Source organism: Gymnoscopelus braueri (assembly GCF_963280865.1).
Source record: "Gymnoscopelus braueri genome assembly, chromosome: 17".
Lineage (NCBI taxonomy): Eukaryota > Metazoa > Chordata > Actinopteri > Myctophiformes > Myctophidae > Gymnoscopelus > Gymnoscopelus braueri.
Window position 1 is genome coordinate 26,173,064 of NC_137617.1, and position 14,317 is coordinate 26,187,380.

Here is a 14,317-nt window from a genome sequence, read left to right on the forward strand (position 1 = left end):
GCGTGTGCCTGTATCCGTGCGTGTGCCAGTGCGTGAAAGGCAAAAAGACGGGAAGTAAAGGGTATGTGACAGAGAGGGAGGCAGAGAAGTAGGTGACTGTGTACAGTATGCGTGAGTGAGTGTGTGTGTGTGTGCGCGTGTGTGTGTATGTGAGCGCATGTGTGATTGTATGTATGCCTGCGTGCGTGTATGCGTGTGTGCATGTGTGAATTCATCTTTAGTATACATCATGACTCATGTTTTGCCTTGTGGGACTTGCAGTGTGTATATAAATACTGTACACGTCAGGCTTTTGGGTACTCGGCAACTTCTTCAGGTGTTGCCTTTGTGTGTACAGTATGTAGTGCCTCTCTGTTAACCCTTGCTTGTGATTCTCGTAGAAAGTCTGTCACATCTAAAACATTTCACATTTCTTTCCAGGTCACCACACTATGCGTGTCCTGAGGTTATACGGGTAAGTGACCAGCTCCTGTTCAGTGTACTTGTAATTCTATTGTAAAAAATAATGAACACAATTCATTTTTTCTCTTCTCCTTCTTTTTTACTACTAAAGCCCTATATACTTCATTGCACGCTGAATAGCAGAAATAGATTATGTGCAAGACCACAACGTGTTATGATGTGATGTGTTGTGAGCTTATAGATACCGGTAGACATTTTTTTCCCAGTTTTTTTAAACTTTGGAAATGTTGTATAATCTTTTTGAATATTTTTAAAAATGTTCACCTATAATGACATGCCAAAAATAGGGATGCCAAGGTGAAAGTGGTTAAAATATTTTTTGTTATCTTTTAAGGCAGTCATTTTGCTTTATTTAGGAAAAGAGAGGGGGAAGGACTTGCAGTACAGGTCTCCAACAGGAATGAAACGTGGGACAACGTGGGACACCAGTCTGCCCCATTCTTAGAATGCAATTTCTTTTTTTGTTAGTGTGTGATAATGTTTAATTTAGATGTTAGCTGTTACTCATATGTATTGCTGCTTTTGGTAGCAAAGTGGAAGAAGACTTACTATAGGCCTACTCCATGTGGGGCAAGATTTGCAGCATATGGGATTGAAACATTGCTTTCAACAGAGATTTGAGTGAAAAGAAACCTTGGTGGGGCGCTTGGGTGGCGCAGTGGTAAAGGTCCCTGGCCACCTCCACGGAGGTTGTGGGTTCGAATCCACGGTGGTGCATCCGGCTTTGTTGGGCGTCTCTGCGAACACAATTGGTCCGTGTTCGGGGGATGGAAGCTGGGCGGGCAGGGTGATATTGGTCATTGCATGTACTCCTACGGGCTGGGGCGGCACCTGTCAGCAGGGAGTGTTGGGCAGGAGGAGTAGGACGAAGGCCCTACGTCCTCCTGGTGGGGGCTCCTCACTGGCAGGTGAGTGAGTAGGATACAACAACAGTGACAACACAGAAATGTGTGTAGGGAGGAATGAATTAGGTTTTTAAGTCTGACGTCTTTTTGTAGTCCGGCATCACTTCCGGGTTCAAGTGGCACCAAGCGCCGTCCACTCTTCATTGTAAACAAACATATCGGAACCCGTAAATATTTTTACAATAACCTTTAACCAATAACCTTTTTCAGAAATATTTATTATATATATATTTATTATCATTATTATTTGTTTTGATATATATATATATATATATATATATATATATATATATATATATATATATATATATATATATATATATATATAGTTATATATAAAATAACGATTTCCTTTTTGTCGTTGCCAGGAGAGTGGTAGAATGACACTTTAGTCGTTATAGTCTCAGATCTGTTAAAACAGCGAGGGACACAGCACTACGCATATTGGCAAAACACACACTTGGACCCGGAAGTTGGTCTGACGGGGCACATATTTAACAACAGAATTGGCATAACGACAAGAAAAAGGGGTAAAAGATTATTGGCTCTAAATAAATAAAAAATAACAAAAGAAACCTTTGTGTTGGACAGACCGTGAAGGAACACCTCACCTTTTTTCAAACTTGTATCGTATTGTACCATGTATCGGTCTTCACTAATGCTAGTACTATGATACCATTTCTGTCTACTAGTGTACACAGTGGGTTGTGGAAAGATTTCCCTTCGGCAGGGATTTTACTATTAAGCCTTTTCTTAGCCTGCCAAATAATGTGCTGCTCACGATGATGTATTATAAAATATCTTTAAAATATATTTTTGATAACCATTTCTGCTAAGCATTTAGCTAGCTAGGCTTTGACGAATTTGGTTTCCAGTAGGAGTTACACGACTGCACAGGCGAAATGGAAGTGGGGAAATGACATGGCTTCCACTTAATTTTCTACTCACTTTCAGCTTCTGAAGTACAGACTGTTTGACAGAAGCATTTGAAAATTGTGAGAGCCAACACGTCTGCTTTGAGCCAACACGTCTGCTTTGAGTAACTACATCGTGGGATGTGGTTGAGAAAAGTAAAAATGTTCCTCTCCAGGAATGTGGTGCTGCCTTTAGGCTTTCAGATCATTAATTTGACAATGTGGGTGACTGACAATTCTTTCTTTCTGACAGGGGGAGAAATATGACGGACGGAGAGCAGATGTGTGGAGCTGTGGGGTCATCCTCTTCGCTCTGCTCGTGGTTAGTACATTCAATTCAATTCAATTCAATTCAATTCAATTCAATTCAATTCAATTCAATTCAATTCAATTCAATTCAATTCAATTCAATTCAATTCAATTCAATTCAATTCAATTCAATTCAATTCAATTCAATTCAATTCAATTCAATTCAATTCAATTGTGGCAGCCCTCGTTTGATGCCAATACTTTTGTACTTTCACTGAAGTACATTTTTGAATGCTAGGCCTTTTACATGTAACAGAGCATTTGTACATTGCTACTTTTACTTAAAGCTACACTATGTATCTTTCCTGTTCTACCCCGGATTTGAACCCTGGTCTCCTGCGCAAATGTTGGACGTTTTACCACTGAATTAATTGCGCCTGCCTGCTCGCTCAGGGGAGAAATTGATTTCACAACCACCCCAACTATTTAAGTTATATTGTATTAACATACTCTACATGTCCATACATATTGGACAAAATAACATTTTATTCTCTATTTCGTCTTATCATGTCCACTCCTTACTTGACCCCCCCTCCACAGGGTGCCCTGCCATTTGATCATGACAACCTGCGGCAGCTCTTGGAGAAGGTGAAGAGTGGGGTGTTCCATATGCCTCATTTCATCCCCCCAGACTGCCAGGCCCTGCTGAAGGGCATGATCGAGGTCAACCCCGACAAGAGGCTCACGGTATGGGAGCCATGCTCACCCCATGTCTGTCTTAGTCACCTTTGTACACGCTCTCATTCTTGCTGGAGATTGTTTGTGCCAGGTGTTTTCTTTCCAGTGGGGGAAGTAATGTGTTAGCATGATGCATGTCAGGGATTCTTTCCGAAATAGTTTAAGCCTGATACTGCATGTCCAAAATATAAACTTTTCAGGAAATGAAAAAAATTTTTTTTTTTAGAACAACACAATACTGCCTCATCAAAGTTGGTATGGTGACTTTATACATTGTCAGATACTTGAATGTGTTCTTATATTATCATCACTTTACCCAAATCCAGCTCAAGTAAAGTTAGGAGGTTTTTGACCATCAATGTTTTTCTTCCATCTGACTTCATCATTCTAATCAATGATGGATCTCCAAAGTTGGAGTTTGACCGACAGGTTGAGGAGCCAATGGAGTGAGGAGGTTTAGTCAGAAGTGCTTTTAATACTTTTCATTGGTTCAATATTTGTAAAAACCCACACACCAGACGTAAAGGGTGTTCAATAGCACTGATTTATTAAAAAATATTAAAAGGTTGAAAAATTGAGCTGGTTTCTGACCGACAGCGACGATATACTTGTGCACTGGTGTCGCGCACTGAAAATAGCCGATCTACAAGCTCGGCTGCGACTTGTTGCAAGCTTGTGGATCATCTGCTATTTTCGGCACGCAACACCCGCACGCAACTAAGGAGAACTCAGATATCAGGTTTTCGGTAAACAACCACGACTTGAAATGCTATTATCAGGTTATTATTTCATGAATAATGCTATCCTCATCTCTGGTGTCTTAAGAAGAGTTGTTTTTATAATTACCCATACCTGGCCTTACATTCTTGCCAGCAGTCATTATGTGGAGTTGTCAGATTTGGAATAGGTTGCTCATTTTGGAGCAGAACTCTTAAGGGACAGTTAATTTATAAGGAACATGGTGCACACAGACTCTTTTATATTCATCAGATTTTTTTGTTGATGACAGAATTAATCTTTGGTCATCGACCCATAAATATACATATACAATGTTATTGTTATGTTGTATTGGGGCATTGTCAGATGTCCCATGTATCCCCAAAAAAATAAGATGTTCCTTTTGGGGCAAATTGTTTGTGTGATTGCTTTTTATAATTTCCTAACCAATACAACACATTGTGAATTTACAAAGATATACTATAAATAAACAAAACAAAGGCCCTGGCCGTGGGGTGGCTTCTAGTGCAAGTAGAAAACAAAGGTGGTGTGAATTCTTTACTCCACGCAGCTCTGTGGCCATCTGGTTGTTAACAGACTGTAGCGACTAATGGCCCCATCTGCCCTCTGCCCTTACAGCTCGACGCCATCCAGAAGCACGCCTGGTATATGTAAGTGCACATTCACGTACATACACTTCGAAATGACTTTGGAATGGGAGCACATTTTAATTTGTTTATATAGGCATGTATGCGTCTGTGTGTGTGTGTGTGTGTGTGTGTGTGCGTCTGTGTGTGTGTGTGTGTGTGTGTGTGTGTGTGTGTGTGTGTGTGTGTGTGTGTGTGTGTGTGTGTGTGTGTGTGTGTGTGTGTGTGTGTGTGTGTGTGTGTGTGTGTGTGTGTGTGTGTGTGTGTGTGTGTGACTGACTGAATGTGTGTTCACTTGTGAATGCTTAACCGCCCTGCTATATACTTCGGCTATTTGGAAATTGCAGATCTACAAGCTCACAACGCATCATGTTGTGACGCATTGTGAGCTTGTAGATCTGCTGTTTTTGGAGGGGGAAAATTATTAACATCTAGGAAAATGTTGAAATCTTTAGAAAAATGTAAGATGTTTCAGCTATAGTGACACTAAGGTGAAAGTGGTTAATTACCTGTGTATGTATATGCTTTCATCACATCTTATTTGATTATTCTGTGTGTGTGTGTGTGTGTGTGTGTGTGTGTGTGTGTGTGTGTGTGTGTGTGTGTGTGTGTGTGTGTGTGTGTGTGTGTGTGTGTGTGTGTGTGTGTGTGTGTGTGTGTGTGTGTGTGTGTGTGTTTGTGTGTGTGTGTGTGTGGGGGTCCCAGGGGAGGCCGTAACGAGCCTTGCCCTGAGCAGCCCCCTCCCAGGCGAGTGTGCGTGGGGAGGATCTTGTCTCTGTCAGATTTGGATACAGACGTTTTGGACAGCATGCACTCCTTGGGTTGCTTCAGAGACAGAGTGAAACTAACCCGTGACCTGCAATGTGAAGAGTAAGCATTTCGTTCAACTGTTCTTGTCCTATATAGTCCTCTTTCGATAATGATTTCACCTTGCTTATTTTGTCCCCTCGCCTATTTGTACAGAATTGCTTGCTATATTGACTTCACGCCTGACTTATACTGTATCTGCTTGCGCATTGTGTCAAAATATCAAATATAGCAGACCTACAAGCTCAGTTGTGTTGTGTATTTTTGATGAGCGACACCGGCTCACAATTAAGTATAAATCAGGCCTAATGTCTTTACACCTTGGGTGTGACGAATAAATGATACGAAAATGCATTGGTTTATATTTTGCATGAAGCTATTCATATAGCCTTGTTGATGCTTCATTCAGACAGGTTGATGCCTTTATTCGCGGTGAAAAATCGACCTTGTTCCGAATAAATATTACGTCGCTTTATTGGCATGCAATATTTGCATTCTGTGTGTATGTACTCATGACACAAACAATTCTCCCATCTCTACGCCTCTCAGGGACAACCAGGAGAAGATGATCTACTACCTACTGCTGGACAGGAAGGAGCGCTACCCCAGCTACGAGGATGAGGATCTGCCTCCGCGCAATGACGTAGGTCAGTCATTAGGTGGCAGGCTGGAGCCTGTAGCCTCCCTCTGCACTTTCCACACCTTTCATTTCGTTCAATGGTACACAGAAGATTTGATTTGGTGGAGAGAGGCAAAATATTTGCTGGGAAAACATTGTCAGATGCCGACTGTGTGTGTAATATGTGTGGCGACAGTTTAGGATCAATTCAGTAACAAAGAAAGCAAGGTGGTGGCTAACTCTTGTGACAACGCGGTAATGGCGTCTCTTAGCAGATCCCCCTAGGAAGCGTGTGGATTCTCCCATGCTGACGCGCCACGGCCGCTGTCGTCCAGAGAGGAAGAGTCTGGAGGTACTGAGCGTCACTGAACAGGGGTCTCCCACCCCGCCCCGCAGGGCCCTGGACACGGCCGCACACAGCCAGAGGTGTGTATGTCACACATGTGTACACATACCTTATACATCTTCAGTGGTGGAAGAAGTACTCAGATTTCTTACTTAAACGTAGGGGAAGTGATTTTCTTTTGTTAAAATAAGTGTTAAATAGCTCTATATTCTGATAGTAATCATTGCTGTTCGTTCAGTGACAGGAGTCTCCCTGTCTCTACTCTTTATTAAACAGAAAATGCATTTTGAGGTCGGGATACCAATTTTATCCAATTAGGATAGAGAACTCAGACGGGATACATATTAAACAAGTGAAATTGGAAGAGATGACACAAAGAAATGAGCAGACAAAATTGGAACTGGAACATTATAAAATTATAAAAAGCTGATAAATGGGTACTCTCTGCTGATTGGCTGAAATTTTGTCTCCCACCTGTTTTTTCCCCCTTCTGTTTATTAAAGAGCTGGAGAGACAGGGAACCCCTGTGACTGAACAAACACTCTATAGCAGTGATTACTATCAGAATGGTGCTTTAACATTAAAAACATATCACTTACCCTACCTTTAAGAAAAGTAGCAATTCCACAATGTATAAATACTTTGCTACAAGTAAAAGTCCTGCATTCAAAATTTGCTTGAATAAAAGCACAAAAGTATTGGCACCAAAATATATGGTATTCACATTTAAAAACAATTGTCAAACTTTTTCGAAGACAGCAGATCTGCAAGCTCACAACGATCGGCTATTTTCGAAAACTGTATGTTTTGTAATAATATTCTAATTCTGCAAAGTAACTAGTATCTATAGCTGTCAAATAATTATAGTGGAGTAAAAGGTACAACATTTGCCTCTGAGATGTATCCAAATATGGAAATACTCAAGTAGCTGATGTAAAAGTACCTCAAAAGTACTTGAGTAAATGCACTTAGTGACATATTGCACCACTGAACATCATAGAGAAAAGTAGAGGAGTATACTGTCATCTGGTTAATTACTGAATTCTTTCTAAGCTTGATTCTTTTGACCATGTGTTCTCTTGGTGACCCTCCCAGGTCTCGCTCTGTTAGTGGAGCATCCACTGGTCTCTCCTCCAGTCCTCTCAGCAGTCCCAGGGTAAGGGCCTGTTGGCCAGCCACTTTACAGTGTCAACTGTTAACAGCATGTGACATAAACATCTACTGTATGAAGCACTGAATGTGAAGGATTTAATGATTTCCCTTATTCTTGTAGCACTGTCCAAAATTCAAAATGTTGCTGATTTGAAAATGCTTAACCGATGTGTGACTGCAACCTCCTGAGATATCCATCTGTCAAGCCTCTTTTTTACATGCCATGACGCCAGTTTTCCTGAGATAAATCTCGTCCCATCTGGAAGTTTCCTTGGCTTTTTCATCCTTTCTCTTCTCGTCTCCATTCACTTGCTTACAACGACATGCACCAATTATGTGTACAGTAGAGCAAAGTACCATTGGTATTAGAGAGAATCACAACTTAACTCGTTAGATTTTTTGGTTGAACAATTTAATTCTACAGCTTGAGGTCCACTGCTGCCCTACTTTGACTCAGTGGAACATCAAAACTGAACTATCAATTCATAGTAACAAAGGGAACATCTACTGTAATTCTGCATTCTAATGCAAATGGCCGCTATCACTGAATACTTGTGTGAAGCGTGGAAGTCAACTGATCACAGGGCCAAAATGAAGGATTTAATAGTCAGTTAGATCATAGAAAGTCTGTTTAAATTTCATTCTCCACAAGAATGCACTCTTTTGCCATGAACCATGACGCTCATCTCCATTCATCTTTCTCCACGTTCCATCCCCTCTCTTTCTTCTGTTCCATCTCTCCCATACCCCCGTCCCTCCCCCTCCCCGCCCAACCCCCCAGTCCTATCAGAGCCCCGTCTTCACGTTCAGCCAGTCAGACGTCACCTCCGCCAAAGCCAACCCCCACACAAAGGAGTCCAAATCCGGAAGCGCCACGGCCGCCACCCCCCGCTCGGCGAGGGCTCACGACAAGCCCAAATCCCCCCACAACCCCAAGACCCAGACTCTGCCCACCAAAGGCCCCACCGAACGACCCCACTTCCAGCCCATCAAGTCCCTGCCTCTCCACAACCCGCCTTCCCGCTCGCCCTCCCCTTCGCCGCTCCTCTCACCCATCCCTCGTTTCTTCTTCTTTCCATCGTCGTCCGTCCTCAAGTCTGTGACTAAGAGCTTCTACCCCACCTCTGCCCACTCTGTGCCGCAGGTTACCCCCCAGGGCTCTCCGCTGCCCACCCCCCTGGGCACCCCCGTGCACCACCCCCACCACCCTTCCTCCACCCCGCCCTCCTCCTCCTCGTCCTCGTCCTCTTCGCGGGCGGAGGGAGGGGGAGGGGTGGGCTCGCTGTCCCTGACCCCGCCCTCCAGCCCCGGGGGAGGAGGCGGCATGGCTGCCAGTAGCTCCGCCCACTGGAGGACCCGCCTCAACTCCTTCAAGAACAACCTGCTGGGCTCGCCTCGCTTCCACCGCCGCAAGCTGCAGGGTGAGACGGCCTGTCATGTTGACATTAGGGCTGCAACTATCCATTATTGTCTTTTTCCATTATTCAAATAATCGAGAAGCGCGAGAAACAAGAACAAATCGATGAACCACTTCAGAATTCATTTATACTTTTCGCAAAACGGTGTTGTGCCAAGAATATACCATGGCATAGCAATAGCAGAGCTTTTAGATTGACTATTTTAAATATTTTAGAAAAAAACATTTTCATATAACTTAGTGTCTTTATATGCTATAAAGTGTCTTTATACAGTAACTGACTAAGCTATGGTAGTTATAATGTACTGTTCCGCTGAGCTTACAATGCATTATAACCAGCACTTATAATACTTCATAAACATTGTTATAAGTTAGAAAAGTTATAGAAATAATTATAAACATTTATAAGTGAGTGTTATGAAGCCTTATAAGTGCATTATAATGCATTATAAATATTATGCGATTATGATGCATTATAGACCCAATCTTTATATAAAGTGTTACCAAACTACTCAGGCTTTAGGTAAATGAAAGCGTTTAGATGAAACACACATATCAATATGTCCTGTCTTTTAGTCCCCACGTCAGAGGACATGTCCAGCCTAACACCAGAGTCCAGCCCTGAGTAAGTAATGCATCTTCATGGACATAATTAAACCTTTGAGATAAAATACCTTTCAGGTGAGACTTGTGTACTGAGTGTACTGTGTGTGTGTGTGTGTGTGTGTGTGTGTGTGTGTGTGTGTGTGTGTGTGTGTGTGTGTGTGTGTGTGTGTGTGTGTGTGTGTGTGTGTGTGTGTGTATACGTGGGGGCATACATGCATCTGTGTGTGTGTGTGTGTGTGTGTGTGTGTGTGTTTTTTTGTCATATGTTTTTTTCAATCTATACTGTATATAAATTATTTGTGTGCCATCTGTCACCCAGGCTGGCAAAGAAGTCGTGGTTCGGGAACTTCATCAGCTTGGAGAAAGAGGAGCAGATCTTTGTGGTGATCAGAGATAAACCTCTGAGCTCTGTCAAAGCTGACATCGTCCATGCCTTCCTGTCTGTGAGTATCTGCCTGTCCGTGTCTCATTCTACCACAGTATCACAGCTCACCACGTTGCAAGCAGAATGCATGCCTCTCACCAGATCAATACCAAATAGGGATGCACGATATTAAAATTTTGGAACATATCCGATAACGGCATGGCCAAATCGATTGATCGATATCGATACAGATATTGCAATACAAGTTTCCAGTAGGTTTAACCTTAGACCTGTTATACAGGACTCTGATTCTGGGTGAAGATGCAGACTCTTATTACCTGATTTATTAGGCCTGCTGATGCACAAAACAAAAAACATAAATGTAGTATTTTTACTTAAGATTTTTCAAACTTGTTTGCTTTTATTTGTTTAATAAAAGCTTCACATTCAAACATCAATATTATAAAATAAAATACCGGCAAAAGATATCGGGATATTTAGCTGGTACTGATTTTACCGATATTGCATTTACAAGGCTGAAATCAGCTGATACCGATATGAGGAACGATTTATCGTGCATCCCTAATAACAAATGTACTGGCACAAAAATTACAGTGTCTCTCATGTGCATCTCATTTCTGCTGCTATGTCTGTTTTAGTTTTCATGCACTTTATTTTTTTTTACACTCACACGGCTCGCTTGGCTTCCTTGTTCTCCCACCGACGGCTCACACTCTCTCTCTTCTCCTCACCCTCCACCCTTTGTCTCTCTATACTCACGTTGGCCCCCCCATACCTCCTCTCCCGCCTCGTAAGTCTGTCGGTCTCTCTGCTTCTTTGTCGCCCCACCGAGCAGATCCCGTCGCTCAGCCACAGCGTCCTGTCCCAGACCAGCTTCCGGGCCGAGTACAAGTCCTCCGGAGGCCCCTCCGTCTTCCAGAAACCCGTCAAGTTTCAGGTGGACATCGCCTTCTCCGAGGGCGAGAGGGAGAGGGAGAGGGAGAGGGCAGAGAGAGAGGGCAGGAGGGAGACGGGCATCTACAGTGTGACGTTCACTCTAATATCAGGCAAGTAGGATGGAGATTTAGCCACTGGGAGGTACTGAATGACTATTACTATTACTCAATACAGAAGTGGTTCTCAAACTTAGGGGCCCAACGGTCCCTGGGCTCGTTATTAAGGGTTGTAAGTAAATATCATTTTTTTTAACCTTTCCTTGTTTGTTTGTTTGTGTGTGTGTGTGTGCGCACACACATGTGTGTGTGTGTATGTGTGTTTGTGTATACCCAGGTCCGAGTCGCAGGTTCAAGAGAGTGGTGGAGACAATTCAAGCCCAGCTTCTCAGCTCCCATGATCAACCTATGGTTCAGGCCATCTCTGGTGAGCCTTAACCCCCCTGCCCAACACACGCGCACACACACACACACTCACACACACACACACACACACACACACACACACACACACACACACACACACACACACACACACACACACACACACACACACACACACACACACACACACAATTGCACTACACACAAACTCACATTTTCGAGGAGGCATGCCCTCATTCACGGGCTAAAGAGTGACTTTCCTGTCCTTCTCTCCTGACCCCTTCCCAGATGAGAAGAACGGCCGGCCCCATGGGACCCCCACCCGCCAGAATTCGCGGCGCTCCGAGGGTGGGGGCGACAGGTGCGAGTGGGGCGAGCGAGGGGATGCCGGAGGCATTGGAGGAAGTGGAGGAGTGCTGCAACGCAGAGGCTCGGGAAAGGAGAGAACCCGACTACTGTCCTCCAATGGAACCCAGTCCCAGCCTTAGGGCAGAGGGAGAAGGAGGAGCCACACAAAATGTACTGGAAACAAGACAGTATGATTTCATCTCCCACTTACCCCTGAAAACCATGAGCTATGTCCTATTCCTCCTCGAGAAAAACAATGGAAGGTGCTTGACCATAGCAAGGACTGAGGAATCGCTTCTTTTTCCCCCCCCCATTCATACTTTTGTTTTCAAATTGACCTTCTCTAAATCCTCCAGATCATGAGGATTCCTGCCCTCTTAATGAAAAGAAATGATACGGACTCACCCTTTAATGAAAAAATATATATCATAATAAGGATACATGAATGAGCAGTTTGATGTCCATCTTAGAATACAGCATCACAGATCAAACTAGGAATATTGAAGCGCTAACGTGCATGCCGGTTAGCAATTAGCTTGCTAAAGGACGCTAATGTGATCAGATAGGCTAGCCTACCATTTCATTGCAATACAGTTACTGAAACCAAAAAAGGAATAGTTATGTGAAGGTTCTCAAATTTAGTCCCCAAATTAACCTCATACCTAACTATTGAAGATGATACAGTTACTGATTCCACACTGGTATAAATAGAAACCATTCACTCTCAATATCCCAATAGACAAACACTAAGAGTTGGCAACCTGCTACCACTTCAATGAATAAGCTGGAAAGTAAAACACACCAAAATAACCTGATTTGCTTGGGAGAAATGAATCCCCTCTTAAGGGAATTACAGCATTGTCTACAAGTTGAACTAAGTGAATGTGAAAAAATATTTTTTTATTTAGTTAAATACATATTTCTTTTGAGGATGTCAGCAGCAAAGCTATAGCAGCAAAGCTAGGAACTGAGAGCACCTGTGTCTCATATAACTATATTGGAAACAGGAAGCTAACCAGATATCTTTTGGTGGGTCATCCATACAAGATAATGTTTAGATTTTTGTTGCAGCTTCCTTTTACAGTAAATGAGAGACAAGACGATACAATGCAAACAATTCTTTTTGTGTTGGAAGCCCCTTGCTCTGAAGAAAATTATTTTTGATTTGAAAAGAATTCTGAACATTATGTGGGAGAAAAAAAAAGAAAAACACTATGCGTGAATCGTTCCATGATCCTGATCATTGCTGTTTGTGTCCAGATTGAAAGAGAAGAGCATTCCAGGCCTATGGATCAGACAGACTCCACCTTTCTCAACGAGCTCGTCTTATATTGCCATAGTATTCAATTCGTATATTGACTCGAGACAAAAAAAAAAGAAAAGAAAAAAAGACGCTCATCATCAGTGGACATTCTCATAATGCTGGACTCGCAATGCTTGCAACGTGTATACCTTGGCAAGCGGGACTTTCAAAATGGAAAGCAGGCAAAATGAGTCTTCACCCCATGCACCCCAGCTCCTTCATCCGCCCGCACTCTTGTGTTCACCAACGAGCCAAGTAGCCCATCATTGTACCCACCCACCCACACCACTGAGTACCATCATTCTGCCAGCAGACGTAGCCTCTCTGACGGTCATATATTACTCTAGTATTATACCACACTAAACTGCATTCATCACCAGTCTTCCATACGGTACAATATGCAACAGAATTGCAGAATGTTTCCAGAGGGATACACAGTGCTACTGTCTAATTTGTTTGTTTGTTTATTTATGTTTATTTATTTATGTATTTATGTATTTATTTATTTATAAATAATTATATTTATTTTTAATGTATGTATCCTTTGTTTTGATTTGTATATACCAACTAACATTTATCAGCAGCAAATGGAAGTTCTTTTTTTTCCTTCTCCAGCCCTTCCTTACAATATCTTAAAAGAATGACTTTGATACTACTATACTAACAAACTAATCTCCGATTATCTTTGTTTCTGTCTATATGACTTTGCACTCCATTTATCACGCTTTGTTCTGATACCAGGGACGTACTGTATGTGAGTCCAGTGGATGAAACGGCTGTGTGTGATTGGACAACACAGCTGTGTGAATGTGATCCGCCCTCTTGCATCGTAGTAGTAACCCAGAGAGGAACGCTTCGCGGGCACAGAGATTGAACAGGATACCGATTGACTTAAAGCAAAGGACGGACACAGGGAGCTCTCTTCAAAACATGCTGTATAGGGACGTGACTGACCCAGCTTTGTTTAGCTAAAACCCTACATAAACGCACCCCAAAAAAAAAACAACGTGCACATACCTTTTCTCACTCACATTGAATGCTAGCTAATTCCCTTCTCATCTCTTGCTTTTTATGCCTTGTCTGTTTGACCTGTCAGTCTGCCTTCACCTGTTGTGTGGCCATCAGCACAAGAGAAAGTGTACCAAGTCGATAGCTTCACCATCTGCACTCACTTTATCATTGCTCACCACTTCTTTCCTCCTCATCACCCTCTTCCTCACCATCCTCACCTCCACATTCATTGACCTAACTCTAGCTAAGATTGTAAACTATTCTCCATTCCTAAGGGTCAGTAGAATAAGGTGTTAAAAAAAGAAATGTCTGTATCATAATTTAAATATAAAAAGTGCACTATTATAACTATTGCCTGTGATAAAAAGAACAATT

The 14,317-nt window shown here is 42.5% G+C and overlaps 1 protein-coding gene across 2 annotated transcripts in view; it reads left to right on the forward strand.

The window, feature by feature from the left end:
• brsk1a (BR serine/threonine kinase 1a) overlaps nt 1-12,146 on the forward strand; it is a gene marked incomplete at its 5' end in the record, with an annotated part of 15,924 nt that extends 3,778 nt beyond the window's left edge. Inside the window, 14 exons of one of the 2 annotated variants that reach the window (XM_080456316.1) lie at nt 421-454; nt 2,535-2,603; nt 3,131-3,277; nt 4,625-4,656; nt 5,338-5,502; nt 5,989-6,086; nt 6,334-6,484; nt 7,500-7,560; nt 8,701-8,977; nt 9,550-9,598; nt 9,899-10,022; nt 10,800-11,010; nt 11,234-11,323; nt 11,533-12,146. In XM_080456316.1, coding sequence (XP_080312442.1) covers nt 421-454; nt 2,535-2,603; nt 3,131-3,277; nt 4,625-4,656; nt 5,338-5,502; nt 5,989-6,086; nt 6,334-6,484; nt 7,500-7,560; nt 8,701-8,977; nt 9,550-9,598; nt 9,899-10,022; nt 10,800-11,010; nt 11,234-11,323; nt 11,533-11,768 — 1,744 coding nt within the window. In that variant the 3' untranslated portion in view covers nt 11,769-12,146. The remainder of the gene's footprint in view (nt 1-420; nt 455-2,534; nt 2,604-3,130; nt 3,278-4,624; nt 4,657-5,337; nt 5,503-5,988; nt 6,087-6,333; nt 6,485-7,499; nt 7,561-8,700; nt 8,978-9,549; nt 9,599-9,898; nt 10,023-10,799; nt 11,011-11,233; nt 11,324-11,532) is intronic. The other variant, XM_080456317.1, reaches the window with a different exon arrangement.
• Between the last annotated feature and the right edge of the window lie 2,171 nt (nt 12,147-14,317).